The sequence below is a fragment of the Papio anubis genome, chromosome 9 (genome assembly GCF_008728515.1).
Source record: "Papio anubis isolate 15944 chromosome 9, Panubis1.0, whole genome shotgun sequence".
Taxonomy (NCBI): Eukaryota; Metazoa; Chordata; class Mammalia; order Primates; family Cercopithecidae; genus Papio; species Papio anubis.
The window spans coordinates 12,377,884-12,405,069 of record NC_044984.1 but is presented as its reverse complement, the minus strand read 5'-3'; the positions used below and the strand labels follow the sequence as shown (position 1 = coordinate 12,405,069).

The following is a 27,186-nucleotide window of genomic DNA, read 5'->3' as shown; positions in this document are numbered from 1 at the left end:
GAGCGTCAGGCTCTTAGGAAGTAACTCCCTGACTTAGCTACACATTTTTACACGTCACTCAGTTTCTGTGTAGAGGGATTATGTTTTTTCCATAACCAAAGAGAGATTTCCTATTGTTCTGCCCTACCGAGCTGTTTCTCGGATTAAGTCAATTATCATGGTTAAGTATCATGTCTTTGCCGAGAGACATTTGTGAACTAATTCTGTCAAATAGGGGATCTGGATTTGTCCTCTCCCACAATTAGACCTTGGGTGAAACATGAAACCGGCTTTGAGCTCCCCTCCCTGCCTTTCCTGGGCTGCCAAACCCCAAGCCAAGGTTGCCACTCCTCTGCCTTGCTGGAGTAAAACCTCAGGCCCCATGACGATCCTGGCTCTCTCACCAATGACAACCTCAAAAATTAGGGGAAACACACTTGTTTTAGAGGCAACAGGACAGACACATGAAGAAGGGTCAAGTACAAAGCCAAAGGAAGTGAACTTGAACTTCAGCTCCAACATGAAGCTCGCAGGGCAGCCCGTGTTCTCTCCCCCAGCGTCTAATGCTCACTACTGGTAACTGCTGCCACCACCGTGAAAGAGTGGCCACCACATCTTTATTGCATACTCAGGTGAATAACTTATTACACAATGAACACTCCTCTGTTAGGAGACCACGCCCTCTTACAGAATGCAGCTGTGAATGCAGTAAATCTATTTACAGAGGCTGGGGTGCAAGACAGAGAAGTAGCCCCAGGAATTTAGAGTAAGAATGATCTGCAAATTCTCCTGACAAGGAGCAACTGGACCTGTGCCAGTGAGGTCTGAAAGAATCCCTGGCAGAGCGTAGGGGGAGATTCGATCTGGGAATTGACAGCAAGTTTGGGGACGGTGCAAGAAGAGAGGGGTGACCTGTGAATTGGTGCTGGGGAGCTGCTGAGGCCCAATGTGGGGCAGCACCAGAGAGATGAGTACATGTAGGGTGATCTTTTAGCCTTGCCTACCCAGGCAAGAAGGGTTGGGGAGCGGGGGTGCCAGCAAGTTGGTTCCAGTGTAGATTCAGGCCAGTGGGTTGAGAGACAGGCCTGTGCTGTTTTTGTTCAGATGTGCAGGTCTGCTCTGGGCCAAGCAATCCTCACAAAAGCCACTGTGACTTAGAGGAGCAGGCCCCTAGAGCTGTGTGAGCCAACGTGCGCTCAGATGACCAGACCTTTAGTCCATGGAAAGTAACAGCAAGAGTAAGGGTCTAGGCCGGGAGCTGTGGCTCATGCCTATAGTCCCAGCACTTTGGGAGGCGGAGATGGGAGGACTGCTTGAGCACGGGAGGTCAAGGCTGCAGTGGGCTGTGATCACACCACTGCACTCAAGCCTGGGTGACAGAGCAAGATCCTGTTTCAAAAAACAAACAAAAAGAGTAAGGGTCTAAACTTGAGTTGCCTGAGACTCCCACTTAAAAGAAGTATCCTAAGGATGAGAAAAAAAAAAAAAAAACACCACAGGCCGCTAAGAACTGGAGTCGTGTTAGTCCACATCAGCCCCAGCATGGAAGAATTGTGGTTGACGTGGGAGGGAGGCAAGCTCTTCCCGTAGCGTCTTGTACAGTTTTCTCAGAAGACTCAAGATTTCGCCCACATCCCTTTGAGCTCCCGCTGGATCTGCCGCCCAGCTGTGTTTGTCCCAGTCTTCAGGACAGAGTTAGCTGCCCTCTTTCTTTCCTCCGTAGTCATTGTAAGGGCTCGGCCAAGCGTGGGCTCGTGGGATGGAGAATTCCTTTTGGGGAGGCTGGTTATGAAAAAGAAACAATCATATCGTGAAACCCACTCCAGTTCCTGCCATCTCAACAGGTCTCCAGTCTGGGCAGGAGTCTCAATTCCTTCCCCTTCTCCCAGGCCTCCCACCCCCAAGTCCTCTCTATGCCAAGCTCTCCTTCTTCCCCACTAACCCCATGAGGCCAATTAGAGGAAAGAAGACCCATCATTCCTTCAAGTGGCCATCTAGGGGCCATCAGAATGGCAATATCGCCTGTTTCCAAAGGATCAGTGTTCCTGAGGGGCTAATGCCTTTGATGAAGAGGGAGAAAAAAAAATCACGTACCTGCAGCTGGAAATGTGTGGAATAGGGGGCATAGAGCGTGTCCCCTGTCTCTTCAAAACCTGAAACAGAGGGAGAGGAGAAATGAAAGCACTGGGGCCCCCACCTGTGTTCACCCCGTTGTATCACTGATCACAATGTGACATCTTGCCCATTTAACTGCCTATCTCTCCAGCAGACCTTAAGTTTCTTGCAGGGAGAGAGACTAGGTCCCCAAGCCTAGGACCAGGCACAAAGCAAACACAATAGTGGTTGAATGAATGAATAACTATAATGACTAGGGACACCCTTTTTCAGAACTTCACCAGAGCCCCACCTCATCCTAGGACCATTTCAAAAGCACATTTGAAAATGAACCGGGCACGGTGGCTCTCATGCCTGTAATCCCAGCACTTTGGGAGACCGAAGCAGGCAGATCACAAAGTCAGGAGATCGAGAACATCCTGGCTAACGCGGTGAAACTCTGTCTCTACTAAAAATACAAAAAATTAAGCCGGGCGTGGTGGCTCATGCCTGTAATCCCAGCACTTTCGGAGGCCGAGGCAGATGGATCACGAGGTCAGGAGATCAAGACCATCCTGGCCAACATGGTGAAACCCCATCTCTACTAAAAATACAAAAAATTATCCGGGCGTGGTGGTGGGAGACTGTAGTCCCAGCTACTTGGGAGGCTGAGGTAGGAGAATTGCATGAACCCAGGAGGCGGAGCTTGCAGTGAGTAGAGATCGCACCACTGCACTCCAGCCTGGGCGACACAACAAGACTCCGTCTCAAAAAAAAAAAAAGAAAAGAAAAGAAAAGTCATAAAAACCAGTCATTTCAGATATAAATCTGGCCGGGGTGTACCTACAGTGAATCTCACTGGGGATTTACCTATTTCCTTAACTGCCTGACAAGGAAAATATGTACATATTTGTATCATTTTCTTTGGGAAGAGGCAGGATTGATGAGCAACTGTTTTCTGTGTATTTGGGGAAAATCAGAGGCTTGGGAAAGAAGGATAAACACATGCAATCATCATGAATGCAATTCAAAGCAATTCGTTTATTTCCCACCAAATTTACCTGCCCAATTTGCTGAGTAAACACTTAAACACCTTTATGTAAGAGATCGTGAAGCACATAAGGATTAACCAGAATGATCCGTCCTTGCAGCTGACGCTGGAGAGTGAGGAACATATGACAGGCCCATAAATAACAATGCAATGAGACAGACACTGATAAGAGCATTTCAAAGTCCTACAGATGCACAGGGTGGAATGAGTACCAGGGGTAACTGGGGAACGCCTGATCCTGGAGAAGGGCAGAAGAGGGAGACAGCTACGCCAGGCAGAGGACAGACACACCTGGAGCACGGGCACAGGCAGGAAAGCGCGGTGACTTGGTTTATCTGGACTGAGAGGAAAGCTTCAGAGGTTGTTGGTTCCAACTGTGGAAGGGCTCAGGAAGGATTTGATGGGATGGGGTGGATCATGGGACCCAGGGAGGAAAGTGAGCAGCAAAGCATGGAGGCCAGAGCAGCATTTTAAGGGAGAAAGCTGACAGTGGTCCATAAAATGAAGGAAGGAAGGAAGACTCATCAGTGAATGAGAACAGGAAGTCCAGGAGTGAGGTGATGGAGTGAAGCCACGGAACAGACAGGAGGGGCTGGGTGGTTCAATAACCTCCCTTCAGACTTCCAAGTGCCCTAGAAAGGGACCACAGTTGCAGTGAGTAGCACCAGGAAGTTCCACACCTCAGGCTTAAGAGCAAAGGAAAGACCTATTTTTAGCTGGCGCTAAGAACGTGGCCTTGGAGGTTCCTCATTCCTATCCCAAAACCACCCACTCCCTGTGATTAGACTTAAAGGTCAGGGTAACCCTGGAGACCAATGATTAGGTCCCTATGAGCAGGGGCACTTTCTGGCCATCAGTTTAGCCTCTTTTGCTTATGAAAACAACACGAGAATATCTGGCTTCTCACAACTCCAGACAAGAGCAAAATCATTTGATTCTTTTTTTTTTTTTTTTTTTTTTAATAGAGATGAGGTCTTGCTATTTTGCCCAAGTTGGTCTCAAACTTCTGGGCTCAAGCAATCCTCCCACCTCAGCCTCCCAGGGTGCTAGGATTACAGGCGTGAGCCACCATGCCTGGCCTGAATCATTTGATTCTTGTATGTCAGCTATGATCTGTTCCTTCCCATGGGCCCAGAAGCACACACAAAAAAATGTGGCTCTTTGCACTAAACCAGAATCCTTACCAATTTTAAGGAGACTTCCTGCTGGTTTGTGATAAAAGGGCTTTCTCCCTTCTCTGCTCTGTGATCACTGCAGGAAATCATGGCTTGGTTTCATGCACTGAAATCTACAAAGGCTCTACATTTCTGGAAGGAATGCCTCGTTATCTTTTACAAAAAACACAATCTCACCTACTTATTGCTGGGAATTTGTCTCGTTATCCCTTTTCTATTTCTTTGCTGCATCTTATTTTGATGCACAGAAAGCTCTGAGGTGTTCTGCCCCACAGGAAATTACACCACAAGGAAGGGGAAGTGAGGAGGGCTCTCCCCTGTCTACACCAATTGTACAAAGTACTCAGTAAAGATCCAGAGGCCAGCTTCTTGTTCTACTTGTCTCTAACAGGCTGGATGATTTTAAGAAAGATCTGAGCCTTAAGGAACTTACCTAGTCTATCAAGAGTATAATCTGGAAAATCTTGCATGTTCCTTACAGTTAGAACATCCTATGATTCTCCCCCACCTTTCTACAAGGGATTCTCTGCCTAGCCAGGCTGTGTCTGTACCTTGAGTGATTTCCTCTTGAGAGTAGGCTCTGTTCTCCACACCATAGCTCTTCTTCATGAGTTGAGGTTTACAGAAAGAATCCTCAACAGGATAATCCATGGGGTTTCGTTGCTTTGTGAGCAGCCAAAACTCAGGACTAACATAAGCCAACAGGAAGACCCAGCCATTGGCAGCCAAGGCAGAGCTGAGGATGGTGTCATCCCACCTGCGGTCAAAGTCAGGAAGCATGAGCAGGGTGATCCAGGCCACCCAGATGGCAATGGAGAGGAGCATCGTGAGGTAGATGTGGGCCCCATGTCTCTTCCAGCCCGTGAAGGAACCACAGAAGGCGAAGGAGGACATGAGGAAGGTCAGCGCCATCAAGAAGAGGACGTAGATGAGCAGGAGGACAAAGTCTTCGTTGCGACGAGGAGCGGAAAGCTCAGAAAAGACATTGACGTTGGTCCTATTCATGGTCAGGACAATATATTCAATAGCAATGACATCCTGGACGAGGCTGAAGCCCACGGCGAGACCCAGAATCACCAACAGGGAGAGGGGCTTCCTCCCCCGGACGAGCTGGGTCAGATTGAGAGCATGAGCCAGCAGGCAGGAGAAGCAGATGGAGAAGAGGATCCCAAAGAGGAAGAAGCGTGTGGGCCCCGTGCTTCCGTCCAGTCTGATGATGAAGGCGAAGGTGAGGCCAAAGATGCCCAGCACACCCAGGAGGAAGAAAAACTGAGTTGGGATCATTTTTCGCCTGTTGGAGTCCTGCACCTTGCAGACGAGGAGTGGGAGAGCAAGCATGAAGGCCACCGAGGTCACAACCCCGGCTGCGGCCAGCGTTTCTAGGACGATGCCCCAAGCTTCAGCCTTATCACAAAGTCTGTGGTACCTGGATATCAGGCCACTGCGGCAACCATCAGGGACTGTTGTAGCCATTCTGGACCTGCAGAAAAGGAATGTTGGTGTGGGGAGAAGGTGGTGAGTCTCCTAACACAGTCCTCAGACATAGAAGACTAAAAAAGAATTAGGAAACCAATTTTGCATGTTTAGCCAGGGTTTTGACTTTGAGCTTACTACATTAAGTAAAGCTACTAACTTTCCCCTATCTCCTGTAGTAAATTCTAAAACCTGTTGAAGAACAGGAAGAAATCTCATGTGTCCCTTCCCCCAGTTGAATTATCTTAATAGTTACCTTAAAGCCAGAGAACCTGAACACTCTGAAGAGGTATCCTCTTAAAGCTTAATTTCAAAAACTCTACAGGCTGACGCAAGCTGGCTCATGCTACTATAATCCCAGCACCTCGGGAGGCTGAGGAAACGGGATCATTTGCTCTCAGAAGTTTGAGACCAGACTGGGCAACGTAACAAGACTCCATCTTTATATGAAAAATTAGGGCCGGGATGGCCCGCCTGTAATCCCAGCACCTCAGAGGCCAGACCATGGATCAAGCGTAGGCTGTGAGGATCGAGACCATCCTGGCTAACAATGGAAATCCCTGGCTCTCACAAAAATAAGCAAAAACTAGCTGGCGAGGCGGGCGTGGCCTGCAGTCCCAGCCACTCTCGAGGCTGAGGCAGGAGAATGGCTGAACCTCGAGGGTGAGCTTGCAGTGAGCCAGATCCGCCACCGCACTCCAGCCTGGGCGACAGAGCAAGACCTCACCTCAAAAAAAAGAAGAAAAAATTAGCTGGGCATGGTAAGACGCGACTCGTAGTCCTGTAGCCACTAAAAGGCTGAGGTGGGAAGACCGCTGAGCCTGTGGAGTTCAAGGATGATGCAGTGAGTAATGATGATATCACCGCACCCCAGCCTGGGCAACAGAGCAAGACCCTGTCTCTTGAAATATATATATATATATATATATATATATATATATATAGTAGAGATGTTAAGCAAATACCTGCCAGGATCCTGATATTTTTTTGCTAGTGTTTTCTTAGGAATTAGTGAACATGGAACTATCTAAGCCTGAAGTTAACACTTTAATCATAATTTTGTTCTACCTGGGCCCCTGGATCCAGTTATTTGTAAGCATCCTAGTCTCCTGCCAGAGTCATCTGGATGTATCTTTCTTTTTTTTGAGATGGAGTCTTGCTCTGTCACCCAGGCTGGAGTGCAGTGGCACAATCTCGCCTCACTGCAAGCCCGGCCCCAGGTTCAAGTGATTCTCCTGTTCTCAGCCTCCCGAGGGAGCTGGTACTATTTTCTACTCACTCACGCCTGCTAATCTTTTTTTTTTTTTTTTTTTTTTGTATTTTTAGTGAGATGGGGTTTCACTCCGTGGCTCCTAGGATGGTTCCTGAATGGTAGATTTTTCTACAGAAGGCTGGGCATTCCGTCTCCTGGGTTCAAGCAATTCTCCTGCCTCAGCCTCCTGAGTAGCTGGGATTATAGGCATGCGCCACGACATCCAGCTAATTTTGTATTTTTAGTAGAGACGGGGTTTCTGCATGTTGGCCAGGCTGGTCTTAAACCCCCGACCTCAGGTGATCCACCCGCCTCGGCCTCCCAAAGTGCTGGGATTACAGGTGGGAGCCACCGCGCCCGCCTCCTCCTTAAGATGTATAAAGATGGCTCCATTGGCCGGGCGCGGTGGCTCAAGCCTGTAATCCCAGCACTTTGGGAGGCCGAGACGGGCGGATCACGAGGTCAGGAGATCGAGACCATCCTGGCTAACACGGTGAAACTCCGTCTCTACTAAAAAATACAAAAAACTAGCCGGGCGAGGTGGCGGGCGCCTGTAGTCCCAGCTACTCGGGAGGCTGAGGCAGGAGAATGGCGTGAACCCGGGAGGCGGAGCTTGCAGTGAGCCCAGACCCCCAGCCTGGGCGCCAGACCGAGAGCCCGCGCCACACACAAAAAAAAAAAAAAAAGATGGCTCCATTAATTCCAAAAAGTTATGAAAGGGGTCTCGTCTGTCATAACCAGCTCTAAATTGGCTACCTGTAAAGAGGAAAGTCCTGGATAGCACATAAACAGCAGGTAATCAAACAAAAAATAATCTTCATAGCTAACATGCTCATTTTTAGTATGGCTCCAATTTTTACTCCTTTTTTGGGGGGGTGGGGGGAACAGAGCCTCGCTCTGTCACCCAGGCTGGAGTGCAGTGGCACGATCTCAACTCACTGCAACCTCCACCTCCTGGGCTCAAGCCATCCTCCCCCGACCTCAGCCTCCTGAGTAGCTGGGACTACAGGCATGCGCCACCACACCCAGCTAATTTTTGTGTTTTTTTTGTAGAGATGGGGTTTCACCATGTTACCCAGGCTGGTCTCAAATTCCGGGGCTCAAGCAATCCTCCTGCCTCGGCCTCCCAAAGTGCTGGGATTACAGGTGTTGAGTCACCCCGCCCAGCCTCGAATTTTGACTTCTCATCACTCTATGTATACATTACTTACTTCATTTCATAGCAACCCTATGAGGTAAAACTATTATCCCTATTTTACAGATGAGGAAACTGAGGCAGAGAGAAGTCAAGTTACATGCCCTATATCATACAACCAGGAAATGGCAGAGCCAGGATCTGAATCCAGGTCGTCTGGTGCCAGGACCCAAGCTCTCAAGTATTCTAGGTATCTCCTCTCAAATTAGCCTTAAAATGAGATCTGAGATATCCTCTCTCTCCTCTCTACCTCTCTTTCTCTCTCTCCCTATCGCTGCCCTCATCAGATGCCTCATTATGACCCTGGTTCCATCCTCCTAGTTCAGCCCAGGAGGATAGGAAATCCCAGTAATAGACCATCTACAAAGCGAGAAATCTACTTACTCGGATCATCAGGAATCCACTGGCCGTGTAACAGTTTACTTCCCATATATCTGTCCTTAATCTGTCAGGCGAAAGGCTTCTTTCTCTGCCCCTACAACCTTCGTGTGAATTGTAGACCCAGCTCCTTGAGCATACCCCTAGGAAATCTAAATCCTCAGGATTCAGGGCACAAGTGGGAAGATAAATTGGGAAATTGGAAAAGAGAAAGGAGTGACCCCATTTCCTCAAAACAGGTGGCTCGCAAATTCCAAAGTCAATGTTGAATAAGATGTTGAGCTTCAACAAGGCTAGACATAGCTCTAGGTCCAGTTTCTCAACAATGTCATTCAAATTATTTTATTGCTTCTTTAAGTGTCTTCTACACTATTCTTTTTGTTGTGTTCCATGCTTTTGTTGTGTTCCATGCATGGAATATTTTTTCTTGAGTTTTTTTGTTTCCCAATGAGATTGTTCACGTGGCATTAAAAAGTTTTGAATGGACTAGAAGAGAACTATGGTGTGGCAGGAAAGAGGCCAGAGTTAGAGGAAGAGAAGGCTCGCAGAGGTCACCTCCAGCCCTAAAGAGGGACAGAGATGATGCAGCAAGAAATCCAAAACAAGAGGAAGAACTGGGTTGGGAAGCAGGAAAAGATACAAAGCATCCACTGAATCCTGCCTCTTTCCTTAGAGCAGAAAAAACAACCTTCTTGGCCGGGCACAGTGGCTCATGCCTATTATTCCAGCACTTTGGGAGGCTGAGGCAGGCAGATCACCTGAGGTCGGGAGTTTGAGACCAGCCTGGCCAACATGGTGAAATCCTGTCTCTACTAAAAATACAAAAATCAGCCGGGCATAGTGGCACGCACCTGTAATCCTAGCTACTCAGAAGGCTGAGGTAGAAGAATCGCTTGAACCCAGGAGACGGAGGTACAGTAAGCAGGGATCATGCCACTGCACTCCAGCCTGGGCTTATTGCAGAATGAAACTCACTTCAAAAAAAAAACAAAAAAAAACCCACGAAATTATCTTTTCCGTTGGAAGAGATAGTCATCTTACCAAAATTATTTAATTCACATAGCAAGTAGGAAAAGATTGTACATATGTATATGTATACATGCAAAATACACATATGTATATATATATAAAATATACACATATGTATATATAATATATGCATATATAAAATATATGCATATGCATAAATATGTATTATACACATAAGAATATCATATGAATATATATTATCACAATATGTATAGTGTGTTAGGTTTTAAAGTGACACCAGATATAGCTTAAATCAATCTTCCTGAATTTTAATAAATTTGGTTTCCAAGTTTTTAACTCATTGTATGTGTGAAATATTCATTCAACAGATATTCACCAAGCGCCACTCTGTGCTGATCATTGCTCTAAGCACTCAATGGCAAAGGGGGAAACAGACACGTTCCCTACCACAGTAGAAGAGAGAGACGGATGGCACCTGTCACTATGGCCGTGGGCCTCCCCCCACCTTCCCTCACAGTGGGTCTGTCACCTGCACAGTCTGGCCTCCTGGAATCTACACCACAGCCATCGCTACCACCAGCAGAGCACAAAGAATGGGCTATACCTCTACAGGGCAGTGCAGAACGAGAAACAGGAGAAAAAGGCAAATGAGGTTCAGACATAGGCAGCCCCTGCAATCCAAGCGCCCAAGTCTGATCCGCCTTGCCTACAAATGTCCCCTCTTTGATCCCCTCTTTGACATGGGAAAGGGGAGGTATGAGGGCTCTCCCAGGCTACACCGTGAATGTGGAAGAGGAAGACACTGCCTCACTCAGGGGCCGCGTGGGGAAGGAACTCAGGCCCTGTGCACTTCACTGTAGTCTCTCCACACCCCGGCAGATTAATCACCAGGGCGATGTCTAGCAGGAAAGGTATTTCCCTCTTCCCTTTGATCTCTCCCTCTCCCTGCCCCTCCCTACCAACTGCTCCTTCCCCACCCATCAGGTATTACTGTTGGTGGACAAGTAGCTGTTAATCATAATTACCTGGTCGTTAGGAGGGACTTTGAACCTGATGACTCTAAATCTTGACAGAGATTGATGTGGTGTTTGCCTCAAGAACAGTTCTGGTACTGGACAGACAGACAGTAAGGCAGAGCCCCCATCTAGAAGCTACAGGCTCCTCTTCCTGTGCAGCTGCGGAAGAGGGTGCTGTGTCTCGGGGTCTTACAGCACCCACAGACCAGGATCCAACAAGAGCAATGGCAGTGGGTGTAAAGAGAAGAAGTAAACAATTTCCCCAAATTTCACCTCCACCTCCCACCTCCCAATCATGCAAGCGGGAATGGAGAAACAGTTCTTGAAGTGCTTTAAAACATTATTTAGGCCAGGCGCAGTGGCTCATGCCTTTAATCCTAGCACTTTGGAAGACCAAAGCGGGCCGATCTCTTGAGCCCAGGAGTTCAAGACCAGCCTGGGCAAGATGATGAGACCACTGTCTCTAGAAAAATAAAAATGTAAAAATTAGCCAGGTGCAGTGGGGCACACTTGTAGTCCCAGCTACTCAAGAGGCTGAGGTAGGAGGATTGCTTGAGCCCAGGATTTTGAGGCTGCAGTGAGCTATGATCACATCACTGCACTTCAGCCTGGGAGATAGAATAAGACCATGTCTCTATTTTTAAAATATTAAACATTTTTTTAAAAAACTTGCTTTCATTATAGAAAGTTTTATAATAGAGTCCCATGTATCCAGCACTTCATTTCAAAAATTATTCCTATATGGCCAATTTTGTTTCGTCTGCATCCCCTACCCCACTCCCTAGACTATTTTTAAGCAAGTCCCAGACACCATATAATTTTATCTATAAATAGTATGTGTATTTTTTTTTTCTTTTTGAGGCAGAGTTTCACTCTTGTTGCCAGACTGGAGTGCAGTGGTGTGATCTCAGTTCACCGCAACCTCCACCTCCCAGGTTCAAGCGATTCTCCTTCCTCAGCCTCCCGAGTAGCTGAGATTACAGGCATGCACCACCACACCCAGCTAATTTTGTATTTTCAGTAGAGACAGGGTTTCTCCATATTGATCAGGCTGGTCTCAAACTCCTGACCACAGGTGATCGCCCCACTCGGCCTCCCAAAGTGCTGGGATTACAGGCGTGCAGGCGTGAGCCACAATGCCTGGCCCTTTTTTTTTTCTGAGATAGGTTCTCATTTTGTCGCCCAGGGTGGAGTGCAGTGGTGTGACTGTGGCTCACTGGAGCCTTGACTTCCTGGGCTCAAGGTATCTTCCCACCTCAGCACCCCACCAAGAAGCTGAAACTACAAGTGCATGCCACCACACCTGGCTAATGTTTTTAATCTTTATTTTTTGTAGAGATGGAGTCTTGCTATGTTCCCCAGGCTGGTCTTGAACTCCTGGCTTCAAAGGATCCTCCTCCCTCGGCCTCCCAAAGTGCTGGGATTACAGGTGTGAGCCTTGCGTCCAGCCTAGGGAATGTCTCAAAACACAGCAAACCCTCCTTAACCATACTCTTCATCAAATCTGCAAGAATCCCTGACATCAACCATGCAGCTAGGATTCACATCTTCTAATTATTCCATAGTTGCTCTTGGAAACTTCTAGTAAATTTTAACTGATGCACCAATTAGTTTGAAACTGGCCTTTTTTTTTTTTTTTTTGAGACGGAGTCTTGCCCTGTCTCTCAGATTGAGAGTGGCGCTGATTCAGCTTCTACTGTAAGCTCCGCCTCCCAGGTTTGGCTTCTATCTCCTGCCTCAGCCTCCCTGGTAGCTGGGACTACCAGGCCTCACCACCTCACCGGCTAGTTTTGTATTTTTAGTAGAGACAGGGTTTCACTGTTAGCCTGTGATGGCCCCCATCTCCTGTTCCTTGATCCTCACTTCCCCGGCCTCAGCCTCCCCTGCTAGACAGGCTGAGCCACCACGCCCGGAATTATCATTCTTAATATACCTCTGTTAGCCTCCCCCACCCCATCCCTAAGCTGACAGGGATTGCTTAACAAGTCTAAAATGTTCTGAGTACTTTGAATTTAGTCAGAGGAAAATAAAACTCACTGGAGTTATTAATAAGCGAGTCCGCACTGAAAGGTTACTGTGTTGCCCAGAGAATGACCCACGTAAGGGAACGACACCAGGGGATTGGAAGAGAAGGACAGGCTTCTGAACAACTGAAAAGGATTTCTAGAAAGCAGCGTATGAGAGGGAAAAGAGAAGCGATCAGCATTTAGGAATATGAACTGTCTGGAGCTAGAGAAACAGCCTGGGAGAGCAGCAAAGGGTTGGAGCAGGAAGGAGAAAAGAGAATGAGACTAGTGGTGTGGTTTGGATATTATTTGTAACCAAAGTCAAAGGAAGGGAGATCTAGAGTCCAGTCAACAAAGAACTTGCTCCTATAAAGACCAAATGGACCCCACCCCTCCACTTGACTAGATGTCCTTTCCTCCAGGATGGTTTTTTTGTTTTTTGGTTTTTTTGATGCCCAAGTCTGATGAGACACACATCTCATAAACTCTCAGACACTCTCAGCTTTTCCTCCCATAGCGCTTGTTACACAACCCAGTCTGTCAGTAAGTCTGTGTTTCCCTCCAGACTCAAAGGTTCTGTGCAGGCGGAGACTGGAGACTGAGTCATTAAAAGTTCTCTCTCCCCAGCCACTTGCCTAGCACCTGATGCTCAGTAAGTACCTAACCAGAATGGATGAGGCAGCAAGAGAATGGCGCTCGGTGTGTGGCGTAAGGGGAGTCAGGAGGAGGACGGGCTGCTCGTGAGATAGGATAGGATGGGCTGCGCCTGGTTTCCTCTCAAACCCTCAGGCTGCTATCCTTAGGTCTAAACACCCTTCCTCCCACCCTCCTTCTCACATGGGCTGCCAAAAATTGCACTTTGGGTCTGAGATTAGGAGCGCCTGGCCATGTCGGCATCCCGCTCCTATCTTAGTGGCCACAGGTGGCTCCCAGGAAAGCATGAATCCTGAGGTTTTACTGGTAAGCAGGAAGGGATTAACTGGGATCCAGTCATGTGCTCCACCCAGTACTCAGTGACTAAACCCTGCACTTTGGAGGGAGATGGTAATGTTTCAGCATGAGTAGCCTCTGGCCATGGGCATGAGCAAAGGACTTTGAATATTAGAACGAGACCCTCTTCACTTATTCCAGCTGCTAACAGTTAACACACAGCCATCCAGTAACACAAAGATGCCCACAGCTGAGACCCTGGAGTCACTTGTTGCTGTCTTAAGCCCTTTTGGAATGAATCTAGGCATAAAAGAAAGGTGTTTTTGGGGGTTTTTTTTTGGGGGGGTGTTGATGTTTTTTTTTTGAGACAGAGTTTTACTGCTGTTGCCCAGACTGGAGTGCAGTGGTATGATCTCAGCTCACCGCAACCTCCACCTCCCAGGTTCAAGTGATTCTCCTGCCCCAGCCTCCCGACTAGCTGGGATTACAGGCATGCGCCACCATACCCAGCTAATTTTGTATTTTTAGTAGAGATGGGGTTTCTCCATGTTGGTCAAGCTGGTCTCGACCTCCTGACATCAGATGATCTACCCACCTCGGCCTCCCAAATTGCTGGGATTATACAGGCATGAGCCACCATGCCCAGCCTCAAAAGAAAGGCTTTAAAAAACCAGGGGGGGAGAGGGAAGGGAAGAATAAGAACAAGAGGAAGAGGGAGGAAAGGAAAATGAGGGATAAGTCACTTCTTGGGCTCAACGCCAAGCCCTCTGTTCCTCCTCCCCTTTAGGGAGAAGGGGCTTCAGCTGCCAGGCTGTGTGAACAAGTAAGTCGCTTGACCTCTCAAAGCCTCCTCTCATCTATAAAATGCAGGACGCGCTGCTGAACTACGTGGTCTGAGCTCATGTTCAGCTCCACCGTTCACCCATCGTACATAGGGAGCTTCATGTACAAAACTTCCAGATCTTTCTTTCTCCCCCTCATCCTCACTCTTGCCCCATCTCCTGTCATTAAAAGAATATGTGCCACAAACTCCTATCCAAACTAAAAGCCAGGGCTGGAGGTAAGGTTGAAGGGTCGAAAGAAGAGGCACACCAGGGGACTGCTCGCCTGAAGGACAAAGCCAGAGGCTCCTGGAGCAGCGCTGACCCTAGACGTGGCCTTGACTGACACACAGCACTGACCACTGTGCAGGGACAAACGTGAACATGTGATGAGTCTCCCGCTTTGGGTTTCTAACCTGAGACTCCTCTTCATGACCAGAGAGATGGGAAAAGTGTCTAGAGTTGCTTATGACTAGGCCTGGAAGGTTGCCCATGCTGATTCTATGCAGTCCTTCCCAGAGCATCTGCCTCAGCCTCCCAAGTAGGTGTAATCCCAGCTACCTAGGGCCTGGAACCTTGCAAAGACAAACTGACTTTGTCTTCCTTCCTATGAGATTTCCCCCTTCCTATGGGATTTCTCCCATTCTGTCAAAATGTGTCTTTGCACCAGCCCAGCCCTGAAAATGTGTGACTTGCTAGCATGTTCATTTTCTCTGTATTCTCGAATTGCTACATTCAGTCAGTAGTAATAACAGTCATGATGTAATTATGAGTAAGAATAATGACAACCACGGTCACCTCCTGAGTCCTATTATGAGTCAGGCACTATGCTGAGCAGTTATGTGTTTTTTACACATGTTCCGTCATTTATATGCTTTTACAACCATTATCTCATTTAACATTCCTACAGCCCATTTTATAGGTGAGAAACCTAACTGAGAGAGAGTAAGGTACATGTCCAGTGTCACATGGTCAGGAAGAATAGCTCTTCGTGAGTAGTCATCATCATAATTCAATCCTCCTTTTCACCTCTAAATCACTGTCATCACCTCTAGAGCTTTTCTCCCTGGCCCCAACCTCTCTCCATGTAAACCACCATATATTCAAGCATTGGCTTGCTGAGAAGTCTCCAAAACAAGCAACCCTCCACCTCTATGCAAGGCGAGCAAACCTTCCTGGAGTTCTGTATTTTCCGTCTGGAAGGGAATTTGGGTTCATTTAAGGTCTTCTCGTGCTCTTTGCCTCAACACATGAATTATTCTCCTAACCAGAAAGATCCTCTCCCTCCTGTTTATGATCCACTTACCGTATTTCTGCAAAACTTTGCCCAAGATTTAACCTCTATCATGAGTTTTTTGAATTATTATTACTATTAATCCTACAGCCTTTTTTTTTTTTTTTTTTTTTTTTAGACAAAGTCTTGCTCTGTCGCCCAGGCTGGAGTGCAGTGGCACGATCTCAGCTCACTGCAGTCTCTGCCTCCCAGGTTAAAGTGATTCTTGTGCCTCAACCTCCTAAGTAGCTTGGATTACAAGCATGCGCCACCACACCTGGCTAATTATTATATTTTTAGTAGAGGCAGGGTTTTGCTATGTTGGCCAAGCTGGTCTCGAACTCCTGGGCTCAAGTGAGCCACCCGCCTCAGCCTCCCCAAGTGCTAGGATTACAGGCATGAGCCATCACACCTGGATTTGAAATCCTATTGCACTCTAAATGTGTCGATCTCTTCATAGTTTTTACAATTAAATATTTCTTGGCACTCAAGTTTTTCCATATCTGTATTATATATTACAAATTAATATCAGTGCTGAGCTGCCTATCAGAAAACAAGCTTCTTAAGAAAATAGAGCAAACTTGTATTTGTTGGTATCCCCCTTACTCTGTACTCTATGCAGTGATTGCTGATGGTCTTGAACTGCTGACCTCGTGATCAAATGCTTTGGACTAAGACTGAGTGCTGAATATTTACCCAAAGCAAGTTATTTATTAGCAAGTGTGAGTAATGGCGAGGAAAATTTTTTGAAGATGAATCTGTGCTGATGTTAATCCTCATATTTCTACTCAGGCTGAGTTCTTTTAAGGGAGAAGTCCCACAGAAATCCCTCTGTCCTTGATAAAGGGTTAATTATAAATGCAAAGTGTCTACAGGGAAATCTCCAGGATCCCCTATTCTGGGTAGCCATCCCAATTCTGATGACATCAAAGTGATTAATCATGGCAATAACTTATGAATAACATCTGAATAACATGAATTGAGTTTCTATGTAATAATGAGAGAAAATAAGTCATGATAGCACCACAGACAGATCAAAACAAGTATAACCACGGTGTTCATTCTAATTTCTACACTTCCAGGTAGTTCCCTAGGCGTATTACCATCTTCCTGTCACTCTAAACAAAGCATGTAGACTTGAGTAATGTGAATGTAAAGTGAAATACTGGAAATCATTTTTTAAAAATAAAGCTTAATATTTTGAGTATAGCTTCTAAATCTCTTATGCCCAGAATTCACAGAAATGAAATTTCCAGAAAATAGGAAAATAAAGTGAAGTCCTCTACTAGTATACTACTTTTTTTTTTTTTTTTTGGTCTCACTCTGTTGCCCAGTGGGATCTTGGCTCACTGCAAGCTCCGCCTCCCGGGTTCACACCATTCTTCTGACTCAGCCTCCCGAGTAGCTGGAACTACAGGCCTCTGCCACCATGTCCGGCTAATTTTTTTTTTTTTTTTTTTTTTTGTATTTTTAGTAGAGACGGAGTTTCACTGTGTTAGCCAGGATGGTCTTGAACTGCTGACCTTGTGATCAGCCTGCCTTGGCCTCCCAAAGTGCTGGGATTACAGGTGTGAACCTCCATGCCAGCCCTCTACTAGTATACTATCTTAAGGCTCTCAAAGATCCCTTCATTTAAATATCTTATTCTGATACATAAGGGTAATATTCACTGGATCCAACAAGTTCAAAGCTAAACTGATCACCTCTCCTTACAAGCTTATCTTTCCAAGCCCTAAGAATGGCACTACCATCTACTCAGTTGCCTAGTATATCTAAAAATATGAAATATACTATGTAATGTAGAAGGAGATGGAGATGACCAAACCATATGGCCTAAAATTAGATGATAATAACAAGTAACTATTATTACAAGAAATGTAAATGGTAACTGTTTTATTTAAAAAAAAAAAAAGGCCGGGCGCAGTGGCTCAAGCCTGTAATCCCAGCACTTTGGGAGGCCGAGACGGGCGGATCACGAGGTCAGGAGATCGAAACCATCCTGGCTAACACAGTGAAACCCTGTCTCTACTAAAATACAAAAAAAAATTAGCCAGGCAAGGTGGCGGGCGCCTGTACTCCCAGCTACTTGGGAGGCTGAGGCAGGAGAATGGCGTGAACCCGGGAGGCAGAGCTTGCAGATCTTGCCACTGCACTCCAGCCTGGGCAAGAGCGAGACTCTGTCTAAAAAAAAAAAAAAAAAAAAAAAAAAGACTAAACTATATCATACCTAGAAGAACCTAACCTAAAACAGAAAGATACACAAGAGTTAAAAGCAAAAGAACAGAAAGAAATGAAAATAAATTCAAAAAGAAGAAATACTAACAGATAATATTTATTTAATAAGTATTATGTGTCAGACACAAAGTTAAATAGGTTATTCAAGGTAAAATAATTAAGCAGAAGTTGAGGTTTTCATATCATACAAAGTTGTAATCAAAGTAAAAAGGCATTATATTGACCAAAAAGCTTGTTTTACAATAATTAGGGATGCTCTACACTGAAGATAAAATATACAATATGAATAAGAACATGGTAAAATTGTGTAAATGTTCTATGGATACTTTAATAGAAATATTCTCTGTCTTCATATCTTATTAGATCTCCATTACTAATCATATATAATTCACATCCTCTATATCAGTGATCAGCGTAGATTTTCTGTAAAGGGCCAGATTAGAAGCAGTTTAGACTCTGCAAGCCACACATTTGTAGCATGAAAGCAGCATAGATGATACATAAACAAATGAGCATTGCTGTGTTTCAGTAAAATAGTGGATTACAGGCAGTGGCTTATGGCTATGATCCCAGCACTTTGGGAGGCCAAGGCAGGCAGATCACCTGAGGTCAGGAGTTTGAGTCCAGTCTGGCCAACATGGTGAAACCCCGTCTCTACTAAAAGTACAAAAATTACCCAGGCGTGGTAGCGAGCGCTTGTAATCCCAGCTACTTGGGAGCCTGAGGCAGGAGAATGGCTTGAACCCGGAGGGCGGAGGTTGTAGTGAGCCGAGATCTCATCACTGCACTCCAGCCTGCGCTGGAGATAAGAGCGAGACTCCATCACAAAAAAAGCAAAAACAATTTAAAAAAAAAAAAACCACTTTATTTACAAAAAGAGGCTATAGGCCATATTTGGTCCATGGACCACAGTTTGCCATCCCTACTCTATTATGATTACTTAATAGGAACTATGGTCCATGGGCCAAATGGAACATTTGCCAAAAAATGAGCAGATTTAGAATACAAAGGCAAATCTGGAATTCTAAAATAAAACATATACAGACCATATAGTCTGACCACAGTGCAATAAAAATAAGAATAAAAGAAGAAACTAACACCCTGAACTACTCAGGAAATCAAAGACTCCTCAAGCAAAAATGCTATTCAATTTATTGTTTACTATACCACCATATGAATTCCTCAGCTTAATCTGTGGACTTTAAATAGTAGTGGACTCAGAATGAGAAGAATAAAATCACGCCGTCACAATTGTTTTTCATACCTTGTAGTCTTTGATTACCATTAAAGACTAGAATACAAAAAAGCCAGTTCTAAAGAGGACTTCCAAGGTGACATGTGCAGACAGAGAGGGGCTAGAATCTAAACACAGGAGAGGAAATTGGGGGCCTCCCCAAGATCCCTATGAGGAACTCAGGCCCAGCCCCTTGGCTGATCACAGTTCCCTGTTCCTGCAGACCTGGGAGGAGAAATCAGTCTTCCTAACTCAAGGCTGAGAGCTCTTCCCAGGAAACAAAAGGGTTCTGCTCATTCTATTCTGCCCTTGAAGCACTCACCTCTCCACACCCTTGGAGGGGCCCCTTGTCTCCCAGGTAGCCCCTCTCCTGGCCATTCCTTCTCCTCATTTCTTCCCTCACCTAGCAGACACCGGCATTCAAACCTGGAGATTGTATGCCCCCTTTGCCCTCACCCCTCCAGTGGTCCCTAGCCCATTGTATCTGAAGTGACTGAAGTGTTCCCCGTCAGGAATGAACCCATAGCAGTGGCTGATTCGGCCGAACCCCTCAACAGGTGTGTTGTTTACACAAGCCTCTGAGGAGAAAATCAGCCTGGAAAGAAGTTAGGAATTGAAAGTCCTTCAAATTTCTTGATTCTGAACAGGTTTCAGCTGTTGGCTAGCCTTTCCCATGGATGTTTAGAGCTGTGTGCTAGCCTTTCCCACGGATGTTTAAAGCTATTTGTGGCCGGGCATGGTGGCTCACACCTGTAATCCCAGCACTTTGGGAGGCCAAAGTGGGCGGATCACCTGAGGTCGGGAGTTCGAGACCAACCTGACCAACATGGGGAAACCCCGTCTCTACTAAAAATATAAAATCAATCAGGTGTGGTGGCTCATGCCTGTAATCCCAGCTACTCAGGAGGCTGAGGCAGGAGAATCGCTTGAACCCAGGAGGCAGAGGTGGTGGTGAGCTGAGATCAGGCCATTGCACTCCAGTCTGGGCAACAAGAGGGAAAGATGGTCTCAAAAAATAAAATAAAATAAAATAAAATAAAGCTATTTGCCAGCCTTCCCCAAGGACGTTTAAGGGACCAGATTGAACAGCATCTACGCTATTCCCAAGTCCTTTCTATAATGTTGTGGGTGGAAGGTGAGCTCTTAGTGCACATTCAACTTCCTTCTGTCCCAGGTTCCTGAGCAACTCAAGGCACGCCAGAGTGGAACTGACCGCCACACACATCAAGAGAAAAGGGATGGGCTTCCAGATCTAATTCGCAAAACTCAGAAGGGCTTTTTGCAGTATCTGGGTAAAGTAGCAGCTGTCACCGTGTCCTCCCTCCTGCCCCTGCCCCTTGTTTCCCACTCCCCCTCCACTCCCAGTTCCTTTGGGTCCTCTGAGATCTCTCTCCCTCTATTCTTTTCCTTCAGAGTGATCCCAGAGCTGCTCACCTCCTGCCTGGCCGGATTCCACCTACTCAAAGTTTGTAGAATGTGTCCGAGCAGAAACTATTACCCTGATCATCTCTTTGCTCTCCGCCTCTATCTTAGTCTGGGAAACCCGCAAAGGAAAAAAAAAAAAAAAAAAAAAAAAAACTAAGTTGTTAAACTAGAGGAACTGTTTCCTAGGGAATTTTCTTCTCATAGCCAACTGTATTCCATTACCAAGATTTCTCTCCTCTTCTATCCCACCCCTCCCAAGGCCCCGCTCTCCCCAGACGGTTTAAATCCGGAGGCCCGAGCACTCTGCGCTCCTGGCGCCTCACTTACCCTAGCGCCCAGGCGTTGGCCGTGAACTTGGTACCGCTTCCCGCGCGCAAGAGGGCAGCAGGCGAGCTCCTCAGTGCTGGGGGCGCCCTCGGACAGCTATCCCGCTCTCCCGCTACGAGCAGTTGTTATAAAGGCGGCCCTCGCCGGAGGGAGGGAAGGAGCGAGGGGTGAGCAGAGGGACAAGGGGCGGGGGAGGGTCCAGGCAGAGGACACGCCTATTCCAGTTTCACGGCACTTCATGCTGTTATGAAAATAAAGTCCTGGTGCCAAGGAATGACCCAAAAGCCGTCTGACGTCAGAGGCACAGTCACCCCTGGAAGCGGGGCGGGGGTGACCACCCGGCCCTACCCAGCGCATCGGACTCCTCTGAGACGTGCTCATGCGCTGGTCCCAGGGCGCCGGCTACGACAGAGGAGCCGGAGCAGACCAGATCCGTACGGGCCCCGCCAGCTGTCACCTCCCGGAGGAGCCACACCCGCCTCCCCGCAGGCACTCGGATCCACCTGGGGCAGGAGCCCAGCCTGCGAGATTGCAGCAGCTCCGCCGTGAAGTCCAGCGGGACAAGCCAGCCTTCCTCCACTTTCTTTGGCCCTTAACTTAGCCTTTCTCTCCATCACTCTCCCCCAGCCACTGCCCTATGGGAAGCCAGGCTTAAGAAAAAGGAGGCAGCCACTTTCTCAGGGCTCCCCAGCCAAAGCCACGTGAAAGCCAAGGAAAACTTCCCCATCAGATCCGTAGTTAGCCCAGCAGCTCCACCTGTCACAGTCTAGACAGGCACCACGAGTGCTGCTCTGGGGCTGAGAGATAAGTATCTCTCCTTTTCTAACTGCCTCTCCTAAAGCCTCGACACTGCAGGCTGATGGAACGCGGCGCCAGATGAAATTATGAAATGAAGAAATTTGCTTTGGCGCCCGGTTTCCCCTCCCTCCACTGCCCACTCCTCTTCCAGGATCAAGCCAATCGGACCGAAACTTGGCTTTGTTTACGTGTCAAACAATCCTGGAGTGGCTGCCCGCCTGTGTCAGGGCTCAGGCCAGGTTCTACCCCATGCCTCGCGGGAGGTAGGAGGGACTCTGCTTTTAAGGTGGTTATCAGCGGGCTTGGCAAACTAATCCGGATTTTTCTGCATATGAATAAACGGGGGAAGACCCAGGACTCCCCAGCTTTCTCCCCATTTCTCCCCACACCCCAAGTCTCCAGAGGCTAAAGTGCTTTTAAAATGTGACCTACTGGAGACTGTGACCCCACTGTTGTTAGGTTTTTATTTCACTCCCAAAAAAACACAGGCAGTGCCTTGAGTGTTGGAACACCTCCTTTGAGATGCGCAGCCCAGGGGTCTGCGAGTCCACCCCTTTCACACCCAGGGCTCCCAGGGGTGTGTCTGGCAGAGGTGAGGTGGGCACTGAGAGATTGGTGGGACTGCAAATGACGGTGTTTTATAGCATGTGCCATCCACTAAGTCAGGGCTTCTCTCTGGACCCCGGGGTTCTCATCTGTTCAAGGAGGAAGTTGAACTAGACTACCGTTGTACAATAGAACTATAATTCAAGCCACAAACATAAGCCACATTTGTTTTTTATTTTTTTGTGGGTTTTTTTTTCCTTTTTTTAGACAAGGTCTCACTGTCACCCAGGCTGGAGTACAATGGCACCATCGGCTCACTGCAGCCTCAATCACCCAGATTCAAGCTATCCTTCCACCTCAGCCTCCCAAGTACCTAGGACCACATCTGTGCATTACCACACCTGGCTAATTTTTTTGTTTGTTTTTATCTTGTTTGAGACACTCTCACTTTGTCACCCACGCTGGAGTGCAGTGGTACCATCATGGTTCACTGTAAGCCTTTACCTCCCAGGCTCAAGCAATCTTCCAGCCTCAGCCTCCCAAGTAATTCTTTTTATTATTTATAGAGACAAGGTCTCGCTGTGTTGCACATGCTGGTCTCAAACTCCTGGGTTCATGCCATCCTCCTGCCTTGGTCTTCCAAAGTGCTAGGATCTCTACACCCCCTCCCCAGGAGTCCTCCTAATTAGGAGGATCTAATTCTCATAGGTCCTCCTAATGAGAATGTGGTGAGTGTATTTGATCTTTCCTTTGTTCACTGTTCTCTGGATGGTGTCTGTCTGGCAGGTCCAGGGTGTGTGACAGAGAGAGCATGTGTGGGGATGCTTGTTCCAAACCTGTCTTCAGTCATTGTTCTTCACTTTGCTATTGGCTTTGTTTGTTTGTTTGGTTGTTGTTGTTATTCTTAGAGACAGTGTCTCACTATGTTTCCCAGGCTGGAGCGCAGTGGCTATTCACAGGCCACCATACCTCACTACAGCCTCCAACTCCTGGGCTCAAGCCATCCTGAGTAGTGCCATTGACTTTGGATGTCCCACCTTGTCCTCTTAGTACTCTCTTTTTACTCTCCTCGTAATCTCTTGTTCTCCTCCCATCCCTTTACGGAGACACCTGCCTGCACAAAGCCAGGACTAGATGAGGCCATGACACACCCAGAGCACAGAGTTCAAGGAGGCGCTCCACAACTTTAAGAATGGGTGCCCCTTTAAATTCTGAGCTCTAGGCCCCTTGCGTGCCTCTCCTAGTCCCGGCCCTGCACCTGTGTCCCTGGGGGCTGGCTCTCTGGAAGAAGACAGGGAGGACTAGGGCAGGTGGAACAGCTGAGTGCTTCTGGGGTATCTGAGTGATTTTGAGATGCCCCAGAGGAGAAGAAAGACTGGACCAGTAGATGGAATCATTCACTTCCTAGGTCTCTCATCCTGTTAAAATGGTCTGGAGACCAAGGTTGAGGGTTCTTGGGAATCAATGAAAGAAACAGTAGGACAGGGGTCTGGAGACCCATGTTTCACTCTCAACTCTAGTTATCATCCTTAGAGTGTCACCCGGTTGAAAGTGACAGGTAGCTTTGTTGAGCAACACAGAAGAAAGCTCACCAGACTGGAAATGAGAGGAGAAGAGACAGCCCTGCAATAAGGGTGCCTTGTTCCCCCAAAAAGAGAGGCTGGTCTGATGATGTAGAGGACCTTCATTCAGTTCCAAGGCCAGCAAAGTGTGGGCAGGGGTTAGGGGGCCTATGGCCCAAGATCATGGGCCTGGGTCTGCCTCATTCAGGAAGTCCCAGAACTCAATCCCTGCTGACCCCTTCCCTTCTGATACCCATCAACCATCACTACCATGAACCCCACTCTTGATTGCAGGAATGAAGCAAGAACACAGACAGTTCTGCCAATGTCCTGATCCTGACCCCCTTCCTAATGCTGCCTTGGAATTCCTGGCTGCAGAATCTCAGGCCTAGGGCTTCCCCTTTCTCTCCCTTTGCTTTTTTACTGGCAGGAGGAAGGTGCTACTTGTTCCCCTCCCTGACCTCAATTAAATCTCATATAAGAAGTACCTGAGTTGGCAGGAGGAAGGTGGAGGGGAATTCTGTTTCCTTAGGTTATTACTTTATTGGAGCTGCTAGTGTGAGTGAACCACAGCTCCCACCAGGTTCCTGCTAATAATGGTTCTTCCATTCAATCACTAAACAATACTGGACTCACTTGAGAGCCACCTATGCACCATGCGTTATAGGGAATATAACAGAAGTAGGAGAAAGATCATACTCGATCTTTATCCTCTGAAGGGAATGTCCGTTTATTGAGTGAGTCATTTAGCAACTATAGATGGTCTTCTATGTAACTATGCTGGAGAATCAAAAGAAAACTGCCTTTAAGAAGCTCAGTCTGGGCCGGGCGCGGTGGCTCAAGCCTGTAATCCCAGCACTTAGAGGCCGAGATCAAGGATCACTTAGGTCAGGAGAGATCGAGACCATCCTGGCTACAACACACAGGAAACTCGCCTCTACTAAAATTTCACAAAAAACTTAGCCGGGCGAGGTGGCGGGCTTGTAGTCCCAGCCACGGGAGGCTGAGGCAGGAGAATGGCGTGACCCGGGAGGTATGGAGCTTGCAGTGAGCTGAGATCCGCCACTGCACCTGCAGCCTGGTGATAGAGCTTAGACTCCGCCTCCCAAAAAAAAAAAAAAAGAAGCCTGGGGCCTGTAGCTGGGCTGGTGGCGGTGCCTGTGGTCCCAGCTACTCGAGGCTGGAGGCAGGAGAATGGCGTGTGAACCCGGAGGCAGAGCTTGCAGTGAGCCGAAATCCGGCCACTGCTTCAGTCTGGGCGACAGAGCCAGACTCCGTCTCAAAAAAAAAAAAAAAAAAAAAAAGCTCAGTCTGGTGGAGAGATGGGCAGTAATCAAACAAAAGCAACGCATTGTGTTAGGTGTCACACGAGGAAAATGCACAGGGACCACGGTCAGGCACAAAAAGCTGCAGTCACTACTCACCCCAGAATTCAGAGTAGCCCCTACTGAGGAGGGGGAGCTTAAAGGATGAGTTAAGGCTTTTCAGATGGAGAAGAGAAGAGGGGTAAGGATCAGGAAGGGCATTTCAGGCAGAGGGGGATGCCCGGAGGCATGTGTCAGCCCTGCCTGTTAAGAAAGTGTGAACACAGACCAGGCAAAGTGGCTCATACCTGTAATCCTAGACTTTGAAGCAGGAAGACTTCTTGAGTCCAGGAGTTCAAGACCAGCCTAGGCAACACAGTGAGACCCTCATCTCTACAAAAATAAAAATAAAAAAAATCAGCCAGGCCTGGTAGCATACACCTGTAGTCTCAACTACTCAGGAGACCAAGGTAAGAGGATCACTTGAGCCCAGGAGGTCGAGGCTGCAGTGAGCTATAATGGTGCCACTGCACTCCAGATTGGACAACAGAGCGAGACTCTAAGAAAAAAAAGAAAGTTTGAGGTTTTTTGGCCAGTGGCCAGTGGCCAGCTTGAGTCTAGAACCCCAGACTCATCTTAGAAACAGAAGGGCACTGAAGGCATGAAGTAGGGATGGTCATAGTGCCATGTGTGAGAGGAAGAGCCATTCCTGTAGCCCTAAATCCAATAACTGGTGTCTTTATAGGAAGAGAGATCAGAGACACAGAGGAGATAGACACACAGAGAAGGCCTTGGGAAGACAGGGGCAGAGTCTCGAGTGATGCTGCCACAAGCCGAGGAACCCAAGACTGAAGGCATGGGATGCTTCTCCCTCAGCACCTCCAGAAGGAACCTACCCTGCCTACACCCTGATCTTGGACTTGCAGCCTCTACAACTATGAGGCAATACGTGTTTTTGCTGTTTCAAGCTGCCCTGTTTTTTGTACTTTGTTACGGCAACAACACACCTTTGAAATGTACACCTTTGAAATTTTTGCATATGCCAGTATGTGACATGCTAAAAAGAGTCCACCTAGCACAGCAGGAGTCTCTAGGGCTTCATCTCCAATGCCTTGGTTTCATTCCCCCCGCCCCCAGGTGGAATGGGGACAGGAGTGGCATGTGCAAAGGGCAAACACGTGCCTGCAGAGTGAGGGATGACACCTGAAGCCCCGGAATGCAGTCTGTAGGGAACGCGTGCAGTCAGCAGGCTGGCCAGCCCCAGCGCTGCCTCTCAGGGGGCCTCTCATTGTTATCAGCCTATTTTAAAAACGCCGTGGTTACAGCTCAGCCTTCCTTACCTTTTCTGGGATGGACTTTAAGATTGCACTCATTCCCAGGGTCTTAATTCCAAGGAAATTCATAAACCGAAGCCCCCACGCTGAAACCAGAGAGGGGCTACCAGTAACCCCAAGCCTGGGTTAGAGAATCCCATGAAGTACCCAGACTGGTTCAGTGACATGAAACCCAGTGCAGTTGTGGGATTCTCCTTCCCGCTCCGTGAATCTCCCCTGACTTCTCTCGCCCTCTGTCTGAGGCTGCCTCAGGGCAGGGAGGGGAGCCAGCGGCTAGGAAGGCTCATACCTCAGCCTCATTTTTGATCAGGCCTCATAAATCAGTCTGTTCTTCTGGTTCTTGCTGCTTAAAAGCCTTTGCCTGACCTAGAGGAAGTAATTGGGAGTGAACTTGAACCTTAGAGTTAGGAAGAAGTGGCCTGAACCCTCCTCAACAGCATCATGGTTTATTTCCTCATCTAAGGAAAGGGCACTCACCACAATGAATTCACAGGGTTGTGGTGAGCATCAAATGTAATTTACATCTAGCACTCAGGAGACTTTCTTTTTTCTTTGTTTGTTTGTTTGTTTGTTTGAGATGGACGGACAGAGTCTCGCTCTGTCGCCCAGGTTGGAGGGCAGTGGCACGATCTCAGCTCACTGCAAGCTCCGCCTCCCTGGTTCACGCCATTCTCCTGCCTCAGCCTCCTGAGTAGCTGGGACTACAGGCGCCCACCACCACGCCCAGCTAATTTTTTGCACTTGTAGTAGAGATGGGGTTTCACCGTGTTAGCCAGGATGGTCTTGAT

The 27,186-nt window shown here is 47.6% G+C and overlaps 1 protein-coding gene across 1 annotated transcript; it reads right to left on the bottom strand.

The window, feature by feature from the left end:
- Nucleotides 1-556: 556 nt before the first annotated feature.
- GPRC5A (G protein-coupled receptor class C group 5 member A) lies at nucleotides 557-21,733 on the bottom strand. The gene is made up of 4 exons (XM_009180249.4): nucleotides 20,855-21,733; nucleotides 4,851-5,779; nucleotides 2,074-2,132; nucleotides 557-1,761 (listed from the first exon to the last, which is right to left on the bottom strand). The coding sequence occupies exons 2-4, from the start codon at nucleotides 5,770-5,772 to the stop codon at nucleotides 1,675-1,677; spliced, it is 1,068 nt and encodes a 355-aa protein (XP_009178513.2). The 5' UTR covers nucleotides 5,773-5,779; nucleotides 20,855-21,733; the 3' UTR covers nucleotides 557-1,674.
- Between the last annotated feature and the right edge of the window lie 5,453 nt (nucleotides 21,734-27,186).

What these genes read in the sequence shown, in the direction of transcription:
- GPRC5A (XM_009180249.4), bottom strand. Translation starts at nt 5,772, where the DNA reads ATGGCTACAACAGTCCCTGATGGTTGCCGCAGTGGCCTGATATCCAGG. An exon ending in TCAAGAGGAAATCACTCAAG is followed by an intron (nt 2,133 to 4,850) that starts GTACAGACACAG and finishes CCTCTGTTTCAG; the next exon opens with GTTTTGAAGAGACAGGGGAC. An exon ending in CCACACATTTCCAGCTGCAG is followed by an intron (nt 1,762 to 2,073) that starts GTACGTGATTTT and finishes TTTCATAACCAG; the next exon opens with CCTCCCCAAAAGGAATTCTC.